Source organism: Triticum aestivum, chromosome 2A (assembly GCF_018294505.1).
Source record: "Triticum aestivum cultivar Chinese Spring chromosome 2A, IWGSC CS RefSeq v2.1, whole genome shotgun sequence".
Taxonomy (NCBI): domain Eukaryota; kingdom Viridiplantae; phylum Streptophyta; class Magnoliopsida; order Poales; family Poaceae; genus Triticum; species Triticum aestivum.
Window position 1 is genome coordinate 783,471,694 of NC_057797.1, and position 18,920 is coordinate 783,490,613.

The following is an 18,920-nucleotide window of genomic DNA, read 5'->3' on the forward strand; positions in this document are numbered from 1 at the left end:
GACCATCTTAACGAGGTCAACTATGGAAGCAGAACTCACAGCATTAGACACTGCCACTGTCGAAGCAGAGTGGCTTCGTGAGCTCTTGATGGACTTACCGATGGTTGAAAAACCATTAACCCCTATCCTGATGAACTGTGATAATTAAACTGTGATCGTCAAGATAAACAGTTCTAAGGACAATATGAAGTCCTCAAGGCATGTGAAGAGGAGACTGAAATCTGTCAGAAAAATGAGGAACTCCGGAGTTATTACGTTGGATTATATCCAAACGTCGAAAAATTTGGCAAATCCCTTCACAAAGGGTCTATCACGTAATGTGATAGATAATGCATCGATGGAGATGGGTCTGAAACCAACCGCATGAGTTGTCCATAGTGGTAACCCATTCTATGTGATCGAAGATCCCGTGAAGTAGAAGTGGGAGACAAGCTGTTGGTCAGCTGGGAGGAAAGTATCTCTATATTACCTATCCCACTCCATGAAGATGCAATACTCTCCTGATCTGCATGGCAGGTTGATACTTATTTCAATGTGTTCCAAGTGGCTTATTTGGGTAAGCAGAGATGTTGTCCTGCAGAACATCTTCTGAGGAACACGCCTATATGAATTCGACTGTTAACATCGCAGTCTGTGAGAATTGGGTGTTCTCTAATAAATTCATGAAAGGCCCTGGAGTATGACGTGTACGCTCCATCCGCAGGGAAGCCTTGCGGCAGCCCAATATCGGTAAAGAATTTGTATGAAACTAGTTTCACAAAAAACTTGTAGTTCAAGACATAGTCCATTATTTAAGTTGTGATCTAGTGTAGCATAAATTTTTAAGTGGAAATTCAACTTCACAGTCTCCACTAAGCACCGGTATATATTGGAACTAAATGATGAGATGTGCCAATGAGACTTTGTGGGGATTGTTGGAATTTTGCTAGTAGGCCTTTGGTCCAAAGCCCAATTAAAATTCTGAAATTCTCTTGGCCCATTCATGCACACATGTGAGTGGAGTGAGTGAGGCTAAAGTTTAGTCCCACCTCATAAGTTCAGAGAGAGTTGCACCTCTTTATAAGGTGAGCTCTTCTATCACTTGTACGAGCATGAGAAGAGAAGACCTACACGCACGCTCCTCCTCCTTGCTCGCCTCGCCACGCCTCGTCACGACGTGTCGCGGGTTGCGGGTTGCGGGATTGAGCCGAGCCGAGGACAGAGCTATGCACGTTGTCTATATTTTTTGCTGCATGGTAAAATTAATGAGTCATTAATTAATAATTAAGGGACGCGTTAATTACTGAACCGTTTTCGATTCTTTTGGATCGTGACGACTCGAACGTGGGGTTTACTCCCATGATCTATCCGGCCCGCACTATATAGTCAGGCAGACGTCTACCCTAGCCGCGGCCGCTTCGTATGGTTTCTCACCATCGTTCCAAATCATTGCGCCGCCAAGCAAGTCTTCTCCATCCCTCCTTTCGGCGTGCACCGGGAGAAGGGACAACAGGCCTCCGGAACCCCGCCTCTCGTGATCCTGTACGGGAGAGGGGCGATCAGATTTTTGGAGAGCGCACTCGCGCGACTACTGGCAACGTCGACTTCTTCCCCAACCTCGGCAACCTCATCTTCGACGACATGGGCGACAACGTCAACGCTGGCAGTGCTGCACCCGCTACACCGTATGTTATTCTATCCTTGTTGTTCGAGATCGTGGTAGAATTCATGTTTCTAGTATGTGCCCTAGATGTGATCTATTCATCTACTATGCTAGTTCGCATGATTAATTTAATCTCTGCTATTGTTGTAATGATCTATTTTTTATTTATTCAGATTAAATCTCGTAGTAATTTGCTCATATTTCCAACACTTCTCCAACCTCGCTGGCACCGGATGCTGTTCCTTCGTGAACGCAGCAGCTGTTGCGCTTGCGCCCATTGACCTTCTTCCGATTCGGGGTCTGCTACGCCTCCGCCACGCCCGGCACCTTCGGTTCTGGGAGCCGCGGACCAGTGCCCTCGAGGTGTAAGTGGTCCGGCTTCTGGCAACATGGTTACACAGTGCCAACCTGTAAGTAGTCCTGGTTGCACAGTGCCCACCTGTAAACTAACGAAATTCATGGTTCTCTCAAATACGTAGCGGTCCATAACAAGGAAAACCGTAGCTTGTCCATGTGGTGGAATCACGAGCTTAACCCTTTAGGAAATCAGTGCTCTTGCTGTACTTCTCTGCATCCTGCACATTCAAGGTTCAAGCATCCATATGGTGGAATCACGAGCTTAGCCTCTTTTTTTTTTCTGTGTGCAAGTTTAACATCTTTGCAGGGGCATGGTTGGTGCATATATAGTTGTGATTAAACCTTAAATTTAACCATATTTTATTAGGTGTAGGAAAACAACAGCAAGTCGAAGGAAACATAGCTCACATGCTGAACTTTATTTTGTATAGGTTGGTCCAACTATAGTTTGCCTTCACTACCAAGTATGGATTTGCTAGTGAAATGGAAGATGAGTCACAAAATAGCATGCTTTCGATGAAGAAAAGAGAGAAACCCAGTCGTAGGTCATGATGCATCAGGCCAGCAGCGTGTGGGCAATCGGTAGACAAGCACGGCTGTACTTCTGAGGAGCCCTGCAGTGCTGGAAATGCTATTTGATTGCGGCTAATTCGATGTAAACGTTCAGGATTGCTGGATAATTTTTAGGCGTCTCCACAGCGCATATCAGGCCAAGTTTACTGAGAGCGGTGATGCACCTCACGCACACGGGCTCTGTCTTGAAGAAAGCCAAAGTGAAGAGCGTAGCAGGGGCACATAGATAGAAAACAGCATCCTCCTTCCTCATCCCTAGTCCCTAGTCCTCGGCATGTCCGCTTCCCCTGCCTCCCGCTCCCCTCTTCCACCACCCCTCTTCTCTCCGCCGCTTCAGCTCAACAGTGATAGAGCTACCATTGGTTGTCATCCATGCCTCTGGCGTCGCTGCTGCGGAGGTGCACGCCACCTGTTCGACCTCGGTGGCAGCGGGTGATGCGTCTCCGTCGACTCAGCAGGTATTGCATGGCCTCACACCGAGTTCCCTTCTTCCGTTTCAAGCTTTGCTCCGCCTATGCAGTGCCCAGTGTATTCCGTTCTGAGAGCTGTTGAGCGGGTTCCCTCGAGGTGCTCGTCCAAAGGTCCGGTGCGTCGGGGCTTGAGCTGTTCGCTTCGTACGCAGCCACCGCGTGAGCTTGGCATGTGCCCATCTTTAACATCTCATCATTTATAATTGGGGTGTATGTAACGCATTCAGTTTTTCCTTCCATAACATCTTCCTTATTGCTTCCATAACTTCTTCCTGAAGAAGAAGAATGGAAGGGGCATTGCTTTCCTGACATGCTTATCTGTGAACAACACTAGTCATATTGTCCGCCCTGCCACTGATTATGCAGTCCTACAAGAATATGATATGGTCAAAATGTATTGTCTTGCTTTAGCCTTTTCTACCATGTGTTTATCCTTTTGTTTTTCCATGAGCCTTGAGGATTCTGCTCTCATTTTACAGAGATATGGATTGTTATACTGATGGTTTTATTGCTGTGGCGGCTCATACACATGCCCGGTTACTGGAAGAGCAGCTGATGTTCTTGCTGCTGTGTTTACAGCAGCACAAGTTGCAATGAGGCTTGTTACACGTGGACAGAAGGTACGTCATGTACGGATTATCACTGTTATTTCTGATTGGTTGCCCTTTCACAATTATTTTGTTTCAGTTACTGCATGGCTGTCGATAGTTCTCCCTGGATATATTAGTCTTCTCCTTTCCCTTTGCTACCCAGATCGAAACCTTCTTCTCCAATATATCTTCTATTTGTGTGAGAGAAACATGGTATCCTTGGCACATGCGTTTCGGTTTTCAACTTTAACACTCTGATGTGCAAGTTTAACATCTTTACATGGGCATGGTTAGTTTATAGTTGGGTGTACACCTTAAAGTGTTGTTTTTCTTTTTTGACGAAATGCAGACAGAGCTGCTTTCATTGCGATTAGAAGAGTGAATCAGTTACACTGAAGTAACCAAAAGTACAGAGAAGAGGAAAAGAAACTAAGAAAAAGATATTGGACTCTGAATCCAGTAACCTTAAAGTATTGCAACACAAGTTTATTATGTGTAGGAAGAAACAGCCAAGTCGAAAGAAAAGTTCCTATGCTGAACTTTACTTTATATAGGCTGAACTATAGTTTGCCTTCATTACAAATACACATTTGCTAGTGAATTGGAAGATAATTCACCACATAGCACATTTTTAATTAAGAAAAATAAAATAAAGCCTTGTGTAGAGAAAACTAGTCATAGGTCAATATAGATACTGATGGTTAAAACTGCTTCTTTGATTACGGTGACTTCAATGTAAACGCCCTGCATCACTGGACGATCTTTAGGCGACTCTCTGTACTTGTGCGTTGGAAATTTTTGTGCATGTGGGCGAAGTTCCCACTTCGGTCCAAGCCTAGGTAGAAAGTTCTCTGTGTGCTTGCTTCAGTAAAAATCCTGTAAATGAGAGAAGTAGAGCCTTTTACGTTATAAAGTGCGGATCTCAAAGCACTTGAAGGGTGCCGACTAGGGTGACCCCAACAGCACAACACACCAAGACCGCATTACAAACATTAATATAGGCATTTTTTCATGCAAGGAATATATCATATGAAGCACATGCTTTCAATTTTGTGAGAGAAATAGAAACATAATGTATTTCTATACTAATATTGGGAAAAGGAAAAGGAGTAGGCACAAAAAAATAAGATCAATACACAAGATAGTGTGGCCGGACAAGACAAGTACCTTATTTTTTATGTGAGCCAGCTTCATCTTGCTTTCCTCGGATTCGCTCCACTTCTTCAAATAATGGCATCCGCCAATCTGAAGTATTTGGAGCTTGGTGAGTTGTTGTATGCCCTCCGGCAAAGACCTGATGCCTTCACAGCCACTGATACGAAGGTGCTCGAGATCGGTTAAGTCCATGAACCAATGCGGCAATGATGAGATGTTGCAGCTGTTTATCACCAGACGCTTAACAGAGGAAATATGTGGGATGATGTCAGGGGAGACGGTCAGATCAGGACAAGTCGTGATCTCTAAATGATCGAGGACAGAGAGGTGGCGAAGCAGTCTCCACTGCTGCATGGGCAGCTCACTGTATTCAACTATCAGAGTATCTGTAGGAGTTAATACTGGAGAAGCAGAGGAGGAGGAAGCACCGGTGCTTGATGTTGTACACTCTCCCCATGATGACAGCACATTATCACTCCTTCTTATCTCCAACCTGCAACCTGCTCTAGGAAGAAGTGGCCCCATCCTCAACTTGGGGCAATAATTTATGCTCAACCTAGAAGACCTGCCACTGGAGTACGACGCACTCAACTCTTCTAGATGTTCCATACAGGTTAGTGTCACTGAACTCTGTTGGCCGACCCATGTTGGCAAGCTGACGCCATTATAACCCGTTATCACCAAGTTGCTTAAACTTTTGGGTGGCACTAGTTTCTCCAACAACACTTTATCATCCACAAACCTCTCAGCACCTTCACTCCACGACAACCATAATGCTTTGAGATTGTTTTTTTCCATCAACTTTATATTCTGAGCCTCTTCTGCAGACTTCACATTTTCAAGCCCAACTATAAACAGCAACCCAGGATTCGTGTCCTTTAAGCAGATAAGATTGCTGCTCGATTCACCATCTCCAATGCGCACCTGAAAAGTTGGTAATGATACGAAACTGGTACTAGGATGAGGTACAGGTTCTTCAACAAGACCATCGACGCCCATTAAATATAGGGTCTTCAAACTATCAATTCTACCTATACTTTCTGGTATCTTCCGAATCTCTTGGCAGTACGAGAGGTCCAGTGTGTGCAGATTTTTCAGGTTACAAAAACTTTCGGGTAGAGAAGTAATACCAGCATTAAAAGACAAGTCCAAATGCTCCAGATTGGAAAGGGCACTGATACGGTCCATCAGATTTTCACCTTTTCCAAAGCAGTGACTTAGATTTAAGTATTGTAGACTAGTAAGGCCATCAAGAGATTCTGGTAGCGATCCAATACAATAACAACGTGATAAGTTCAGATATTGCAGGTCCGTGAAGCTCCACATAAACTTTGATATATTTTTCAAAGCAAAGCATTCTGACAAATCAAGATGCACCAATTTTTCTAGATTCCTGAATGATTCTGGCAGTTCTCTGATTCTCGTACAGCCTGACAAATCAAGATACATCAGACACTCCATTTCTCCGATTGACTCTGGCAGTGCAGATAGATAAGAATCTCGAAGACTGAGATAAAGTAGTTTTGACAGCCTAGTGATACTATCCGGAATATTGAATACTCTTGGAGCACTAAGATACCGCAACTGCTTTAATCGGCCAATAGAATCTGCCAATTCATAAATCAAGCACTCGCTCAAGTCCAAGACACGCAGGGATTTAGCAGAGGCAAATGCAGCATCATCAAGTCGAATTTTAGCCGAGCCCATAAAACGGAGTGCCCTAATCCTCCGCCACTCCAATAGCTTGCTACAATCACTGAGCAGTGCATAGTGGAAGCGGTTTCCCCCACTGTTGCCATCATTGCCAGTGAGAAGAGTTTCGTCGTCCATCACCGACCTTGCTAGATCATGCACCAAGTCGTGCATGGTGAACGCTGTAACATCGACACGGCCATAGCGGACAATCTGAAACAAAAGCCATTGGCAATGTTAGATTTCTATATTTCAAGCATTTGATGCACCAACAAATTTAGCTGCGACAGGTAGCATACTGGACAAAATTAAGCTACGCAATTGTGTGGTTCAATCTATTTGATTTTTATTTTGAAAAAAAGGATAATCCCCGACATCTACGTCAGGACAATGCATGCAACCATATATTATTAAAAATGCAAAATCCAGCAGCTGAATAACATCACCCCAGAAATAAAGCGAAAATAAAACCCGACATGCCTCGCGACAGTAACTCCACCTGATAGCCATTAACCCTATGTTACAAGACGACATCAATACAAAAAATACACAAGACTCCTAGGCTATACCTTCAAGAAGAAATCGTTACACGTGCGCCGATGATAACGAGTCCAACACAAGATTGAACTCCGGATTCCCATCGCCCAAGCTCAGCTTCAACCCCCACCTTTAGCAAGGACACGCGCTAGCCGCTATCGTCGCCCATACAACGGCAACGGCCGCCACGACCGTCAGATCCGGGCACTAGGGTCCTGAATCCCTCGCGTGCAGCCAGCCGCGCTAGACCTCCCATCACTATGACGAGAAGGCCACCACCAGATCCGCCGCCTGACGCCGCCGCCCCGGCATCCGCCGCCGCATCGCCATCAGGCCATGTCGAGTAGGGAGATCGCCGTCTTTGCCCCAGCCATGATGTAGCCGGCCAGTCGCCGCCCGCTGGTCAAATCTGGCCGCCGCAAAGCTGCCACCGTTGATCCCCGGAGTACGCACCACCCAACGTCGCCCGACCCGCACCCGCCATGCAGGTGTCGCAGTCTTGCTCCGGCGAACGCTGCCAGCGCCGCACTCCGGCCCAGCAACCCTGGCCTGCGCCGAGCCCACCACACGAGAGGACAATGGATCCTCGCCGCTGCCACCGCCGCGGCCGGGCATCGCCCGGTCGCGCCCTCTGGCATCGGCGAGGGAGGAGGAGGGCGGAGAAGGGAAGGACCCGGCAGCGGCTAGGTTTTTCCCTCTTGTCACTCTGGGAGCGACGGGAGAGACGGGCTCGATTTGATTGCCCTTATAGAAAGGACGGAAGATAAAATGCCGTCTGTATAAAAGTCCATCTTTGAGCATTATTTTTGCGCTTGAGAGTAGAAAATAATACTATGTGTTGCGTGCATCTCAAGTGATAGCTGTGCATGGTTAAATAAATACGTCTATGTACTTTTTTATTTAGTCTATACAAACTTATTGTGCTAATCAATGATGCTTGTTGAGGTAAGCACAAATGCAGCGCAGCCCATTATGCAAAATAGCGAAGTTTTTCATTTTGCAAGAGAAGTCATGGCAGTACAGAGAACATTAGTGGTAATAAAAATTACAACCATATCCATGGATCACCTAGCGACAACTACAAGCACCGGAGTGAGTCGAAGGTGCGCCGCCGTCAACGCCCCTTCCTCACCGGAGCCGGGCATTATTGTAGTAGACAGTCGAAAAATCATCGTGCTAAGGCCTCAAAGGACCAGCGCACCAGAGCAGCAACCATCGCCGATGAATATAGTTGTAGATCGGAAAGATCAAACCTATAACCACATGAACGAAGACGAACACAAACTGAATCCAAATAGATCAACCGAAGAAGAGCACCGACCGAATCCCGCGAGATCCGGCGGAGACACGCCTCCACACGTCCTCCTCCGACGCTATTTGCACCATCTCAGAATCTGTGTCCGAGACATCGCCACCGCCACACAGCCCCAATCAAGACGTTGAACCTAAGAAAAACGAGAACGGAATCCCTCCCGCCAGCGGGGGGCCAAGATCCTCCACACCTCCATGGCCCAAAGGTCATCAGAGATGGGGCAGATCAACGGTGGTCCCGCCGGGAGGAGGACGGAGACTTATAGCAAAGTTTAGCTTGCCCTTTCATGCACCAGAACTTAAAATATGACTCTCATATAAGATTTAATAATGCACCAAAGTTGGACATTACTTTTTCCCCTCCAGCCATTACATCTATAAGATTCTTTTTTCTTTTGTACTCTCATCTAGGGTTTCCTTGCCTCTCGCCGGTGCCGCTGCCGGTCCGCCTCATCTCCTATGGTCCTTGGACAATGGACGCGCGGTGGATCCCGGCCCTTGCTGGCGGGGAGGCTCTGTTTTAGGTGCTTTTCTGAGTTTTGTTAGGGTTTGTGCCATGCTCAAGAATACGAGGTGGTGGCGGCTTCTTGAAGATGGAATAAGGTCCTCCCCACCTAGCCCCCGTCCCTGTGATATTTCAAGCGTCGTTGGAAGGCATGTGGATGTTAGTCTCCGACCAATCTCAAGGGATCCGGTCGGTGTTTGTCTTCGGTGGATCCGACTGTATCCGGTCTTCTTTTGTCAATGTCTGTGTGTCTGCAGGTTGGATCTTTCCGATCTACGCTTCTCTTCATCGGCAGCAGTTGCTATTCTAGTGTGTTGGTACTATGGGCCTTAGCACGACAACTTCCCGACTGTATACTACAACAATGTTTTCCCTGCTCCGACGAGGGACGGGCGATGACGGCGGCGCGCCTTCGGCTCGCTCCAGTGCTTGTAGTCATTGCTAGGTGGTCTACGGACCTGCATGTAAATTTTATTTCTAGTGTTCTTTGCACTATCTTGACAGTTGATGAATAGATCAAAAGTTTTCTTGCAAAAAAATAATCAGGGATGACCTCCACTGCGCTTTTATGTGTGGGTATATGCTTATATGGGGTGTGTCGGGGTGTGTGCATGAGCAACTGAAATTTTCTAACAAGTTACGTGGATAAGTTGAGTATGTTGTAAAACGCATTAACCTCCAAAATATTGGATAAACAGGTGCACCATATAAACAAGCGTCGTATGAATTCCCACACAATTACCTTCGAATGTTCAAGGAAGGAAAGCTTCGAAAGCTGAGTAATGTACATCTCGCCGAGCTCCCAAGCGGTGAATGTTGGTGTTGCCCCAATAAAAGAAAGAGAAATCCACTGGTGAATTAGATCACCTTTAGATATCTTGCATCCTTTTGGAAAGATTGCCCAATAGGAAAAGCAGAGCTTCAAATATGGAGGCATAAAAGTATAGCTTAACCTTAAGGATGCAAGCACCAGTGTTGCAGCTTTATCTTTTGGATCTGAAGAAGAAGCAGATTCTTTCCAGATATCACTGTCTCTCACTTTCTTCCACTGATTATAGGTCATAGTTTCCAAAATGGGTCCAATTGATTGAGCTGCTAAAGCCACACCTCCACACTTCGCTGCAATGGCTTCCCCTATATGCTTCAAATGTTCTTTGTCATCTCTAGATTCAAACCCACTTTTTTCCTTAATTATAGTCCAGCACATCTCATCCGTCAGTGATGCTAGCTCATGTGGGGGAATGGTCAATTTTTTTGTTTGACTATGAATGGCCGAAATTTTCCTTGCAATCTCCTCATTGCGTGTGGTTGCTATAACAACCACCTTGCTACCCGTTCCAGCCTTAAGCATCGCAATCAGACTATCCAATTGGGAATCATCCTCCGCCCACAGATCATCTAGAATAATAAGAATCTTCTTATTGGTGAGTACCTTTGCAAGTGATCTGTGTATCATATGCTTTTCAGTGTACAGACTCTCATTCTCTGACAGTTGACTTATTAAAGAATTGCCAATTTTGTTCAAATCAAATGTCTCGGACACATAAATCCATACCCGGACATAGTCTTCAAATTTTGTTTTATTATTGTAAATCATTTTCGCCAAGGTCGTCTTGCCAAGGCCTCCAATGCCGTGTATAGCAAGGACAATGAGCTCTTCTATTATGCTTTCAGATAAAGAAACCCATATTTTATTTTCCTCTTCGCTCCTCCCAATGACTGATGCCTCAATGGTTGATGATGTTTCACGCATTTGTATCAGATTCGGTTCATTGGCATTAGTGCCCGGCACTAACATGAATTTCTGGTATTGATCTGTGATCCCCTGCAGTTCCTCTCTCATCGTCTTCATCTTGTTAGCCATTGTGAACTTGGGCCCGATTGTGAAACAAGGCATCATACCTGCTAGATGTTTCTTGATGGAGAGCTGCAAGAGAATGTCAGCATAATTGTTAGTCACTGGCGAAATGGTAGGTGATATCAGGAAAAAGTCTATTTTTAACCAGAAAGTTTGATGCATTTTTCTGACTTGCCTACCATATAAATTCCAGATTTGATTTTGAACATTCTCATGCCGGTCACTAATTTTAGACTTTACGGTTGACTGGTATTTTTTGTTAAAATGTAGATGAGTTCAGATTCGTCTATTTAAAATTTGTATTCACTAAAATACTTAGAAATGAAAATACAACTTGGTCAAAGTATGCATCTTTTTCTCTAGCACCGGCAAATCTTCTATTTTGGATTCGTCATTTTCTTGGTGTGCCAAAAAGGCATTGAATCTAAAATGGCAAGGATTAAAAGTGCCTGGAATTCAAGGTCGACAAGTACCACCATCAAACTTGAAGGCTCAAATGATTATTTCCTATATATGTCTTGTTGTATTAGATATGTTTCCGGCTTAAAGAAAATCGGTTAGGGTGAAACATTAAGCGCATAACTTCATATTTGCTATAACCACATGTATATTTGAAAAGCGACAACTAAATTTCGGACAAAAATAATGTTAAGATCAAATTATTATGGCGACGGCAACCCAAATAATTGGTCGTGGCCTCCTTGCTTGGGAGGAGATGAGGGTGTGACGGAGGTGGAAAGCCAGAGGACGCTGCTCAGTTGTGGAAGCCAGAGGACAGAGCCCGGCTCTCCTCTTTTGCTGGTCGGCGGACTCCGGTCTGATGAGCAACCTAGAGGGTATTGTCCATGGTGGCCTATACGGACAACGACTGCGGCATGCGGGGCTTGTCCAGCCGGATGAGGTTGAGATGAGGAGGAAGACAGCTCGGAGGGCCTATTTTTTTTTTTTGGGAGGATTCTTATTGTTCCACTGCTTGTACTCTGTTTACATTAAAGCTTAATACAGCGCTTTTCGCAAAAAAAAAGGAAAAAGAAAAAAGAACAAGCATGGTTCAGAGTTACCTTGCATGTTGACTCAGCCTCAGTTCCTGCTTCAAAATCATCAATCATGTCGGCGATGCCATACATCGCGTCTTTAAGACGACTGAGCCACAAACGCATGGAATTGTTGGTGTTGGCGTCCTCAGCGTCCTTGAGGAGCGCCTCAATGGACTCGAGGGTAGCCTTCATCTCCTTCAGGTCCTTGTGGAAGTTCTTCTGCAGCCTAATCTGACCTCCCACCAGCGAACCAATCTGCTGCACCACCTCCTTCAAAAGTGCAGCGGCAATCATGGCCCCGATGCCCGCCATGGCTCCTGCTCGAGCTTCTCTCTCGTCAATGTGTGGGATGCGCAGAAGAGGGGTGGGTGGGGGGAATGGGGATACGACCTTTCTGGTGGCGTGCTCGACTGGATCTTATCGTCACAGCAATTGCCAACAAGTTTCCTTCCATAATATCTGTCATGGCAGCTCCCCCTAGCTAGGCATATTCCTAACGATTCCTTTGGCGTGATTCCTGTGAGCTATGCTTTGTCTTGTAGTAAATTGGACAATATACATACTCCGTATTTGATAACTTATAATAAGGCGGGTGATTCTGGATCTTGGTTTGATGCTATAGGTGCAATGCTTAGTGGTTGGTTTCTACTCCAGTTTTTAATTTGGTTAGGTGCATTGGATGCGTCAGGTACAAGACTAACTTACGACGGGGCCTAAATTAATTAACCACTAAACAAACTCTCTGCTATTGGTACAAGACTAGGTTAGGTACTGGATGAGGCAAAAGAGAAAAAAAGAGGTGAAAACAGAACAGGGTTACAGCTTCGCACCACCTTTCGCAAGGTCGAGGAAGATAGGTTACAGGAGGAGAGTTATTACAGATTAACAGCGGAGAGGAAAGGGCTCCAGGAGATGAGCCCCTCTTTGTCATCCTGTTTGGCACGGTAGGGCCAGAGCTTCAGGGTCTCAGCAGCTGCCGTGATCGCGCGATCAATCTTGGGACGCTTCCCCAGACCAGTCTCCAGAAATTCGAGGCCCCAGGACGAAAATCAAAATTGAGCCCAAAACTTCAAAAACAGTCATCTAACAGAAAAATTAATATAGCTCAGGCATACTCTCATTTTATTACACAATTTCAATCGGATTTATTTTGTATAATATTTAGCTATATATCAAATACGAAAGCTAAAAAATAGTAAAGGGATACTAAAACAATAAGCTAACCTCATGTTATACCGAAAGTCAGCATTCGTCTAGTATTTCTTGAAATGAAATCTTCAATCATATCTGTTGGAAGACGGACACATCTGCCACTGGGCCTCGGAGGCATGGCGCCCACGCGTGCATGCGCACCCACGACACATCCACGTAGTGATCCCTTCCTCCTCTCGCGATACTGTTGTAACTAATCTCATCGGATGTATCTCCCGCGTGTATTTAAACACTATGTTTATGATGAATGAATATATACACAGTTTGCATGTCTAACTTGGTATCAGACGTCGCTCGTTCCTCTCCACGCTTCCGGCATGAGCTTCCGACGTCCACTCCACCGCACTCGCTCCTTCGGGGACGCCGACGCACCCTTCATCCTCCCTCCCGTCGCACCAGGCCCTGAGCCGGCTGCACCGGCCGTCGACGCCAACCCCGCGCCGCCTCCTCGCGTCACGCGGGTGCCCGCCTCCCGTCATACTTAATCTTCCCCAGGACATCATTTTCAAGTGCTATTGTTTCCAACCCAGTGAGTCTTTCTTGTGTCATAGTAGAACACAAGTAGGACTTCAACAACTTGAGTTTAGGAAATCTCCTTTTCGCACATGCAGCTGTCACGAGAATGGGCAACAAAATTCTGTAAGCAATAACAACATTAGGACAGATTAAGGAGAGCTTCTTCAAATAATTCAGAATATCAAGAGGGCCCATAGATTTTTGAAGTGAATCCTGGATAAAAATTAGCTCGCAACACAATTCAGCTCCATCAATATATGTATGCTCTCCACTCTTAAGCGCCTCTTCAAGATTAATGCAAGCAGTCATCAAGCTCTTTTCATCAATTGATCGCAACCTATCTAAAGTAAACAAGACACCAAATGTCTTTTCGTACTCCTAATATTGTTCAAATCTAATGGTAAGTGAAGTTATGGCTTGATCAACAACACGAATAAGATAGTTCACCCTAAATGACTCTTCTGGAGATTGCTTGATCAACAACACTCACAACAACAAGATTTGCCCAGCTCCGGCGATGGACGGGCGATGACGGCGGCGCGCCTTCGGCTCGCTTGAGTGCTTGTAGTCGGCGCTAAGTGGTTTACAAATCTAGATGTAATTTTTATTATTTCTAGTGTTCGTTGTACTATCATGATTGAAGATGAATAGATTGAAAGTTTTTCTCGTAAAAAAAAACACTCACAATTTGATGAGGGCACAGATGATGCCAAGAAGTTTCCTTTCATAATATCTTTCATGTCAGCTGACCCCACCTACCAGCGACAATATGTTTGGCCTCACCTACTAGAGGCCAGATTCAAGACTTGGGCCAAACAACTACCGTAGACGAAGCCCTGGTCCAAGTCGTTGCATCTCCAAGAACTCCAATAATTCGCATCTACCATACACGATATTTGTTCTCACATTTATTTGAGGGCTAATACAGTGCTCTACGTGTTGATGGTAGCTAGGAATATTCCTAACGATTTCTTTGGCTTGATTCGTGTGAGCTATGCTTTGTCTTGTAGTAAATTGGACAATATACTCGTATTTGATAACTTATAATAAGGTGATTCTGGATCTTGGTTTGATATGCTATAGGTGCAATGCTTAGTGGTTGGTTTGTACTCCAGTTTTTTATTTGGTTAGGTGCATTGGATGCGTTAGGTACAAGACTAATTTACAACGGGCCCAAATTAATTAACCACTAAACATACTCTCTGCTATTGGTACAAGACTAGGTTAGGTACTCCATGAAAAAAGGGGTTGGCAATGTCCTCCTAGAGACTTTGTGAAAATCAATGTTGACGCCTCTTTTGACCATGACTTGCTGGAGGGTACGATGAGGGCAGTATTGAGAGACGACAAAGATAGGCTTATTGCAGGAGGGAATGAAAAGATAGATTACTGCGCGGATGTTCTCATAGCGGAGGCCTGAGCTCTCAAATTTGGCCTAAATTTAGCGCAAAGGGCGGTATTTAATGGCTTAATCATCTACTCTGACAATCTGGAGGTCATTGAGACCATGCAGGACGGAGGACAGTCAACGGGAGCGGCGGCGGCAATCTTCAATGACTGCTATCACTATGCTTATGATTTTATCATGACTAAATTCGAACATTGTAATAGAGAGGCAAAGAAAATAGCACATGAACTTGCTCGATTAGTTAGATTTTTTTCGATTTCGGATTGGTTTGAGGAGCCTATTAGTGAAATTGTAACGTTTCTCACAAACGAGGTATTGGTTATTGCTAATGAATAAAATTTCGTTTTATTTCAAAAAAAGTTAGGTACTGCGTGAGGCAAAAGAAAAAAAAAAGGTGAAAGCAGAACGGAGAGAAGAGAGATTTGGGGAAGGGAACGGTTAGTTACTACCTTTACCAACTCTTTGCTGTTGTTGTAGCCCGCCGCTGCCGCCGCCGACATAGACGGAGTGACAGCTTGCCGGCGAGCGGTGGTGGTGAGATTCGTGAGACTCACATCGTCGGCTAGGAGCCGCCATCGCGAGGGGTGCGGCAGGGCTTGTGATGGATAATCTGCTCACACATAGCTTCAGACTTAGCAAAATTCAGTTCTCTGAATAATTCTGACAGTTAGCGTGTGTCTATCCACGTATGGTTCAGTTAGCATTCTTCCCTTCAGTTAGTTAGCTAGTATTCAGCTCCTCGTAGGAATCGCCATGGGATGGCATGGATCATGCATTCCTCGCCGCGGGCATGTAGGGCTCTGCACGTTCGAGCGTCGTGGGATGTCACGGCCTGTAAGCTCGAGGGGCGCATGACCATTTCAAGCTTGTTTTTAAGAGCTCGTTGGAATTCAGATAAATAAGAAACAGAATTGAAAAGGCGCAAGTTGTCACAGCAGCAGAAAACCGGTGTCTTCCAAGGTTTTGGATTCGGAATGGAACATTTTTCTCAAGGGGGGGCGGTAAACTCGGTTACCAAGGTAACCACGAAATTCTGAAAAAAATTCAAGTGTACGAACCATCCTGGGCGCTGGCGGTGTGTGATCCGCTGGAGAGATGGCCGGCAGGGACCATGAGCAGATGAAGAAGCAACAAGAGAAAGAGAAGGCCGCAGCAGAGGCGGCGGTTCTGGAGAAAACCATGGCGCATCTCTCCATGGAGGAGGGATGGGGGAAGCGCGTCATCGACCATGTCGTGCACGGCGGCGGCAACGGGAGCATGCCTCAGATGATGCTCACACGAACGAACTACTCTGACTGGGCCATGATCACGAAGCTGCAGCTCAAGGCCGACGAGCTGTGGCACGTGGTGGAAGAAGAGCACATTCCTCTCCGTCTCCACCTCCCTCTTTCCTCGCCATCCGACATGGCAAGGCAGAAGAAGACCACATATGCTATGCTAAGATCGGAGCGCCACTTCTAGATCGAGGAGGAGATTCGGGCGAGGCGCGCCGCCCGGATCACAGTGGGCCTGCCTTCGAACTCGCCGGAGCCGGAGGAGGAGGGGCAACAATGGGACTGCTAACGGTGTAGACTGTAGTCCGTCATAATTAATGTTGTTTGTGGCACAATAAACCATAATTCTTGCTATTTTTTTTTCATGGGAAAGCCATAATTCAATCATTCATCATTAGTCATACACAACATGGTCTTAGCAGCCCAAGGAACGCAAACCCAACTTCCTAGCTGGGAGCCCACAACCCACGCTAGAGCAAAGGTAAATTAGAGAAAATCGATTAGGAGCCGACAATTCCTATGCCATGCATTGAGCATCAAAATGTCATGCTTTCACACAAACGAGGGGTGCCAATAAAGTAAACTGGCCGTTCATATTAGATAGCAAACCTACTATAACATTCTGTATTGGGAGCCCTGGTTCCATATCGAGTTTTTTCTCTTTGCAGGTTTATTTTGGGTTTTCTTTATTTTTCTCTTGATTTTTATATTCTCTACAAAAAAAAATGTTCAGAATTATGAAACATGTTCACGAGTTTAAAAAATCTTAAGGTTTTTGGAAAATGTTTGCTATTTCTAAAAAAAATACCAAAATAGTGAAGAATTGTTTGAGTTTGCGAAAGAGGTTCACAAATATGGAAAATGTTAAAATTGCGAAAACATACACTCAGCTTTTCAAAAAATGCATGTTGAAAAAAAGTTCAACTTTTAAAAAATTGTTCATAAATTTTAAAAATAGTTCATGCTTTCAAAGAATGTTAAGAATTTTGGAAAGAAATTGCATTTAAAAGAATGTCCTCAAAAACTTTTTGCAGATGTTCTGAGAAAAAGTCCGTCAGGGCGTTCCTCGCTCCCCCGTGCGGCAATTATTATCCGAAAATTAGATGCACAAAGCGTCCTATAGGGCATCTCTTGTGCGGTCCCAGATTGCGAATGGGCAGAGACCAAGCCAAGAACTGCGGCACATAGAACCGATCCAAGGGAGAGTAAACTGAGAGTATCAGGTTTCAAGATGGTGTTTGGTTCTTCTTCTCTTGAAGAACCCCTGAACTCATCTCTCTTCCACTCGGTGATTTGTGTAGGATTTAGCTAGGGTGCATGTGTCTAGTGTAGAGCCCAGGTCCAGACGAGTATACTGAACGCAAAACGTGAGAGATAAATCACCATAATCCATGCGTGCGTATACTGCAGCAGAATTTGAAACTTGAAATTCCACACATATTTTGAGTCCCACAACATTGGTTTCATTGGTAACAACACCATTGATTTGGCCATTCTCAGTCTGAGGAGATGGCCAGACACGTCATTGATCCCGTACCGTACGTCGAGCTGGGCGGAGAGCGCCGCCTAGCCGGGGCCGCCGCCGGCCACCGCTGCTGGCCATCCCGGACGCAGCGCCCCCCTAATTCCTCCTCCTCCGACAGGCACAGTTCGCCTCCCCTCCACCTCCTCTCCCGTCCTCCCCAACCGCATGCACCACCCCTCCTGCTCCTCTCTCCGCCGCTTCCTCTCAACATTCATAAGCGCCTCGGACGACTCCTCGCGCTGCATCGTGCCGGCTGCCCTCCTTCAGATTTGGGGCCTGCTCCACCTCCGCGGCGCCCAGCGTCTTCGCTTCTGAGAGCTGTAGACCAAGTGCCTCCCAAGGTCTGGTATCCTCCGCGCGGTACAAGCCGCTTCCTGGTCCTGGTGGTGGGCTGGGCCTTAAGCTGGTCATCTGCGGCCGCGTGATCCGTCAGCATGGTCCGCGCCCATCTTGGCCAGCCTAGCCTAGGGCACAACTTTGGCTGCCGTGTCATGCCCATCTGAGCTCCGGCAATGCTGTGTCGCGAGCTGCCTCCCGGGATCGCCGCTTTGCCGGGGGACCCGCGGCTTCTGTTCATACTTCGACATTTCTCCTCGACGGTATGTTGTCCTATCTCATCAGGACCGAGGCGGTTTCGCCAACCTCTGTTTGTGTTCCCTGCATGCCTCTGTTTATATTCAGGTTCAGGAAAATGGCCTCAGTTCATTCGGCTGGTTTCACCCTATAGTTTGTGTTCCCAGGAAAATGTGCCTGTCGGATGAGGCCTCAGGAAAATGGCCTCTGTTTGTGTTCCCAGGAAAATGGCCTCTGTTTGTATTCCCAGGAAATGATCGTAAGATTACCTCGGATGAAGAATAATTTATTCTGCACCCTGGGTGATGAATAATAACACTATATATATATATATATATATATATATATATATATATATATATATATATAGGGAACGGCTTTCCTACCATCACTAGCAGCAGAGAGTGCTATCGGCACCCTTGGTTTGCATCAAGATCCGAACTTCTAGTTGGATAAGGTTCTAAATTGTTGCATTATTGAAGCTCGCATTTACACAAGAGGAAAGCATGTGAGGGGGCTTTACTGGGCCGTGGATGGAAATGGCAAGCTAGAGTCTGAAAAGTCAGATTTATAAGTGGAATGGGAGCAGCTACTTTCCAACATTGATCAGCTAGTGTGCTCTATTTAGAGAAGGCCTACTGTCTAGCTTTTGTTTCTTTGCTAGTAGTGAAAGGTTCCATACATC

At 45.8% G+C, this 18,920-nt stretch overlaps 1 protein-coding gene across 1 annotated transcript; it reads right to left on the reverse strand.

The window, feature by feature from the left end:
* Positions 1 to 4,075: 4,075 nt before the first annotated feature.
* Positions 4,076 to 12,155, reverse strand: LOC123186763 (disease resistance protein RGA2-like). The gene is made up of 4 exons (XM_044598468.1): positions 11,752 to 12,155; positions 9,575 to 10,759; positions 4,800 to 6,692; positions 4,076 to 4,508 (listed from the first exon to the last, which is right to left on the reverse strand). The coding sequence occupies exons 1-4, from the start codon at positions 12,037 to 12,039 to the stop codon at positions 4,497 to 4,499; spliced, it is 3,378 nt and encodes a 1,125-aa protein (XP_044454403.1). The 5' UTR covers positions 12,040 to 12,155; the 3' UTR covers positions 4,076 to 4,496.
* Positions 12,156 to 18,920: the final 6,765 nt, after the last annotated feature.

What these genes read in the sequence shown, in the direction of transcription:
- LOC123186763 (XM_044598468.1), bottom strand. Translation starts at nt 12,039, where the DNA reads ATGGCGGGCATCGGGGCCATGATTGCCGCTGCACTTTTGAAGGAGGTG. An exon ending in AGGCTGAGTCAACATGCAAG is followed by an intron (nt 10,760 to 11,751) that starts GTAACTCTGAAC and finishes ATTCTCTTGCAG; the next exon opens with CTCTCCATCAAGAAACATCT. An exon ending in CCTTCCTTGAACATTCGAAG is followed by an intron (nt 6,693 to 9,574) that starts GTAATTGTGTGG and finishes CTTTTGTTTCAG; the next exon opens with ATTGTCCGCTATGGCCGTGT.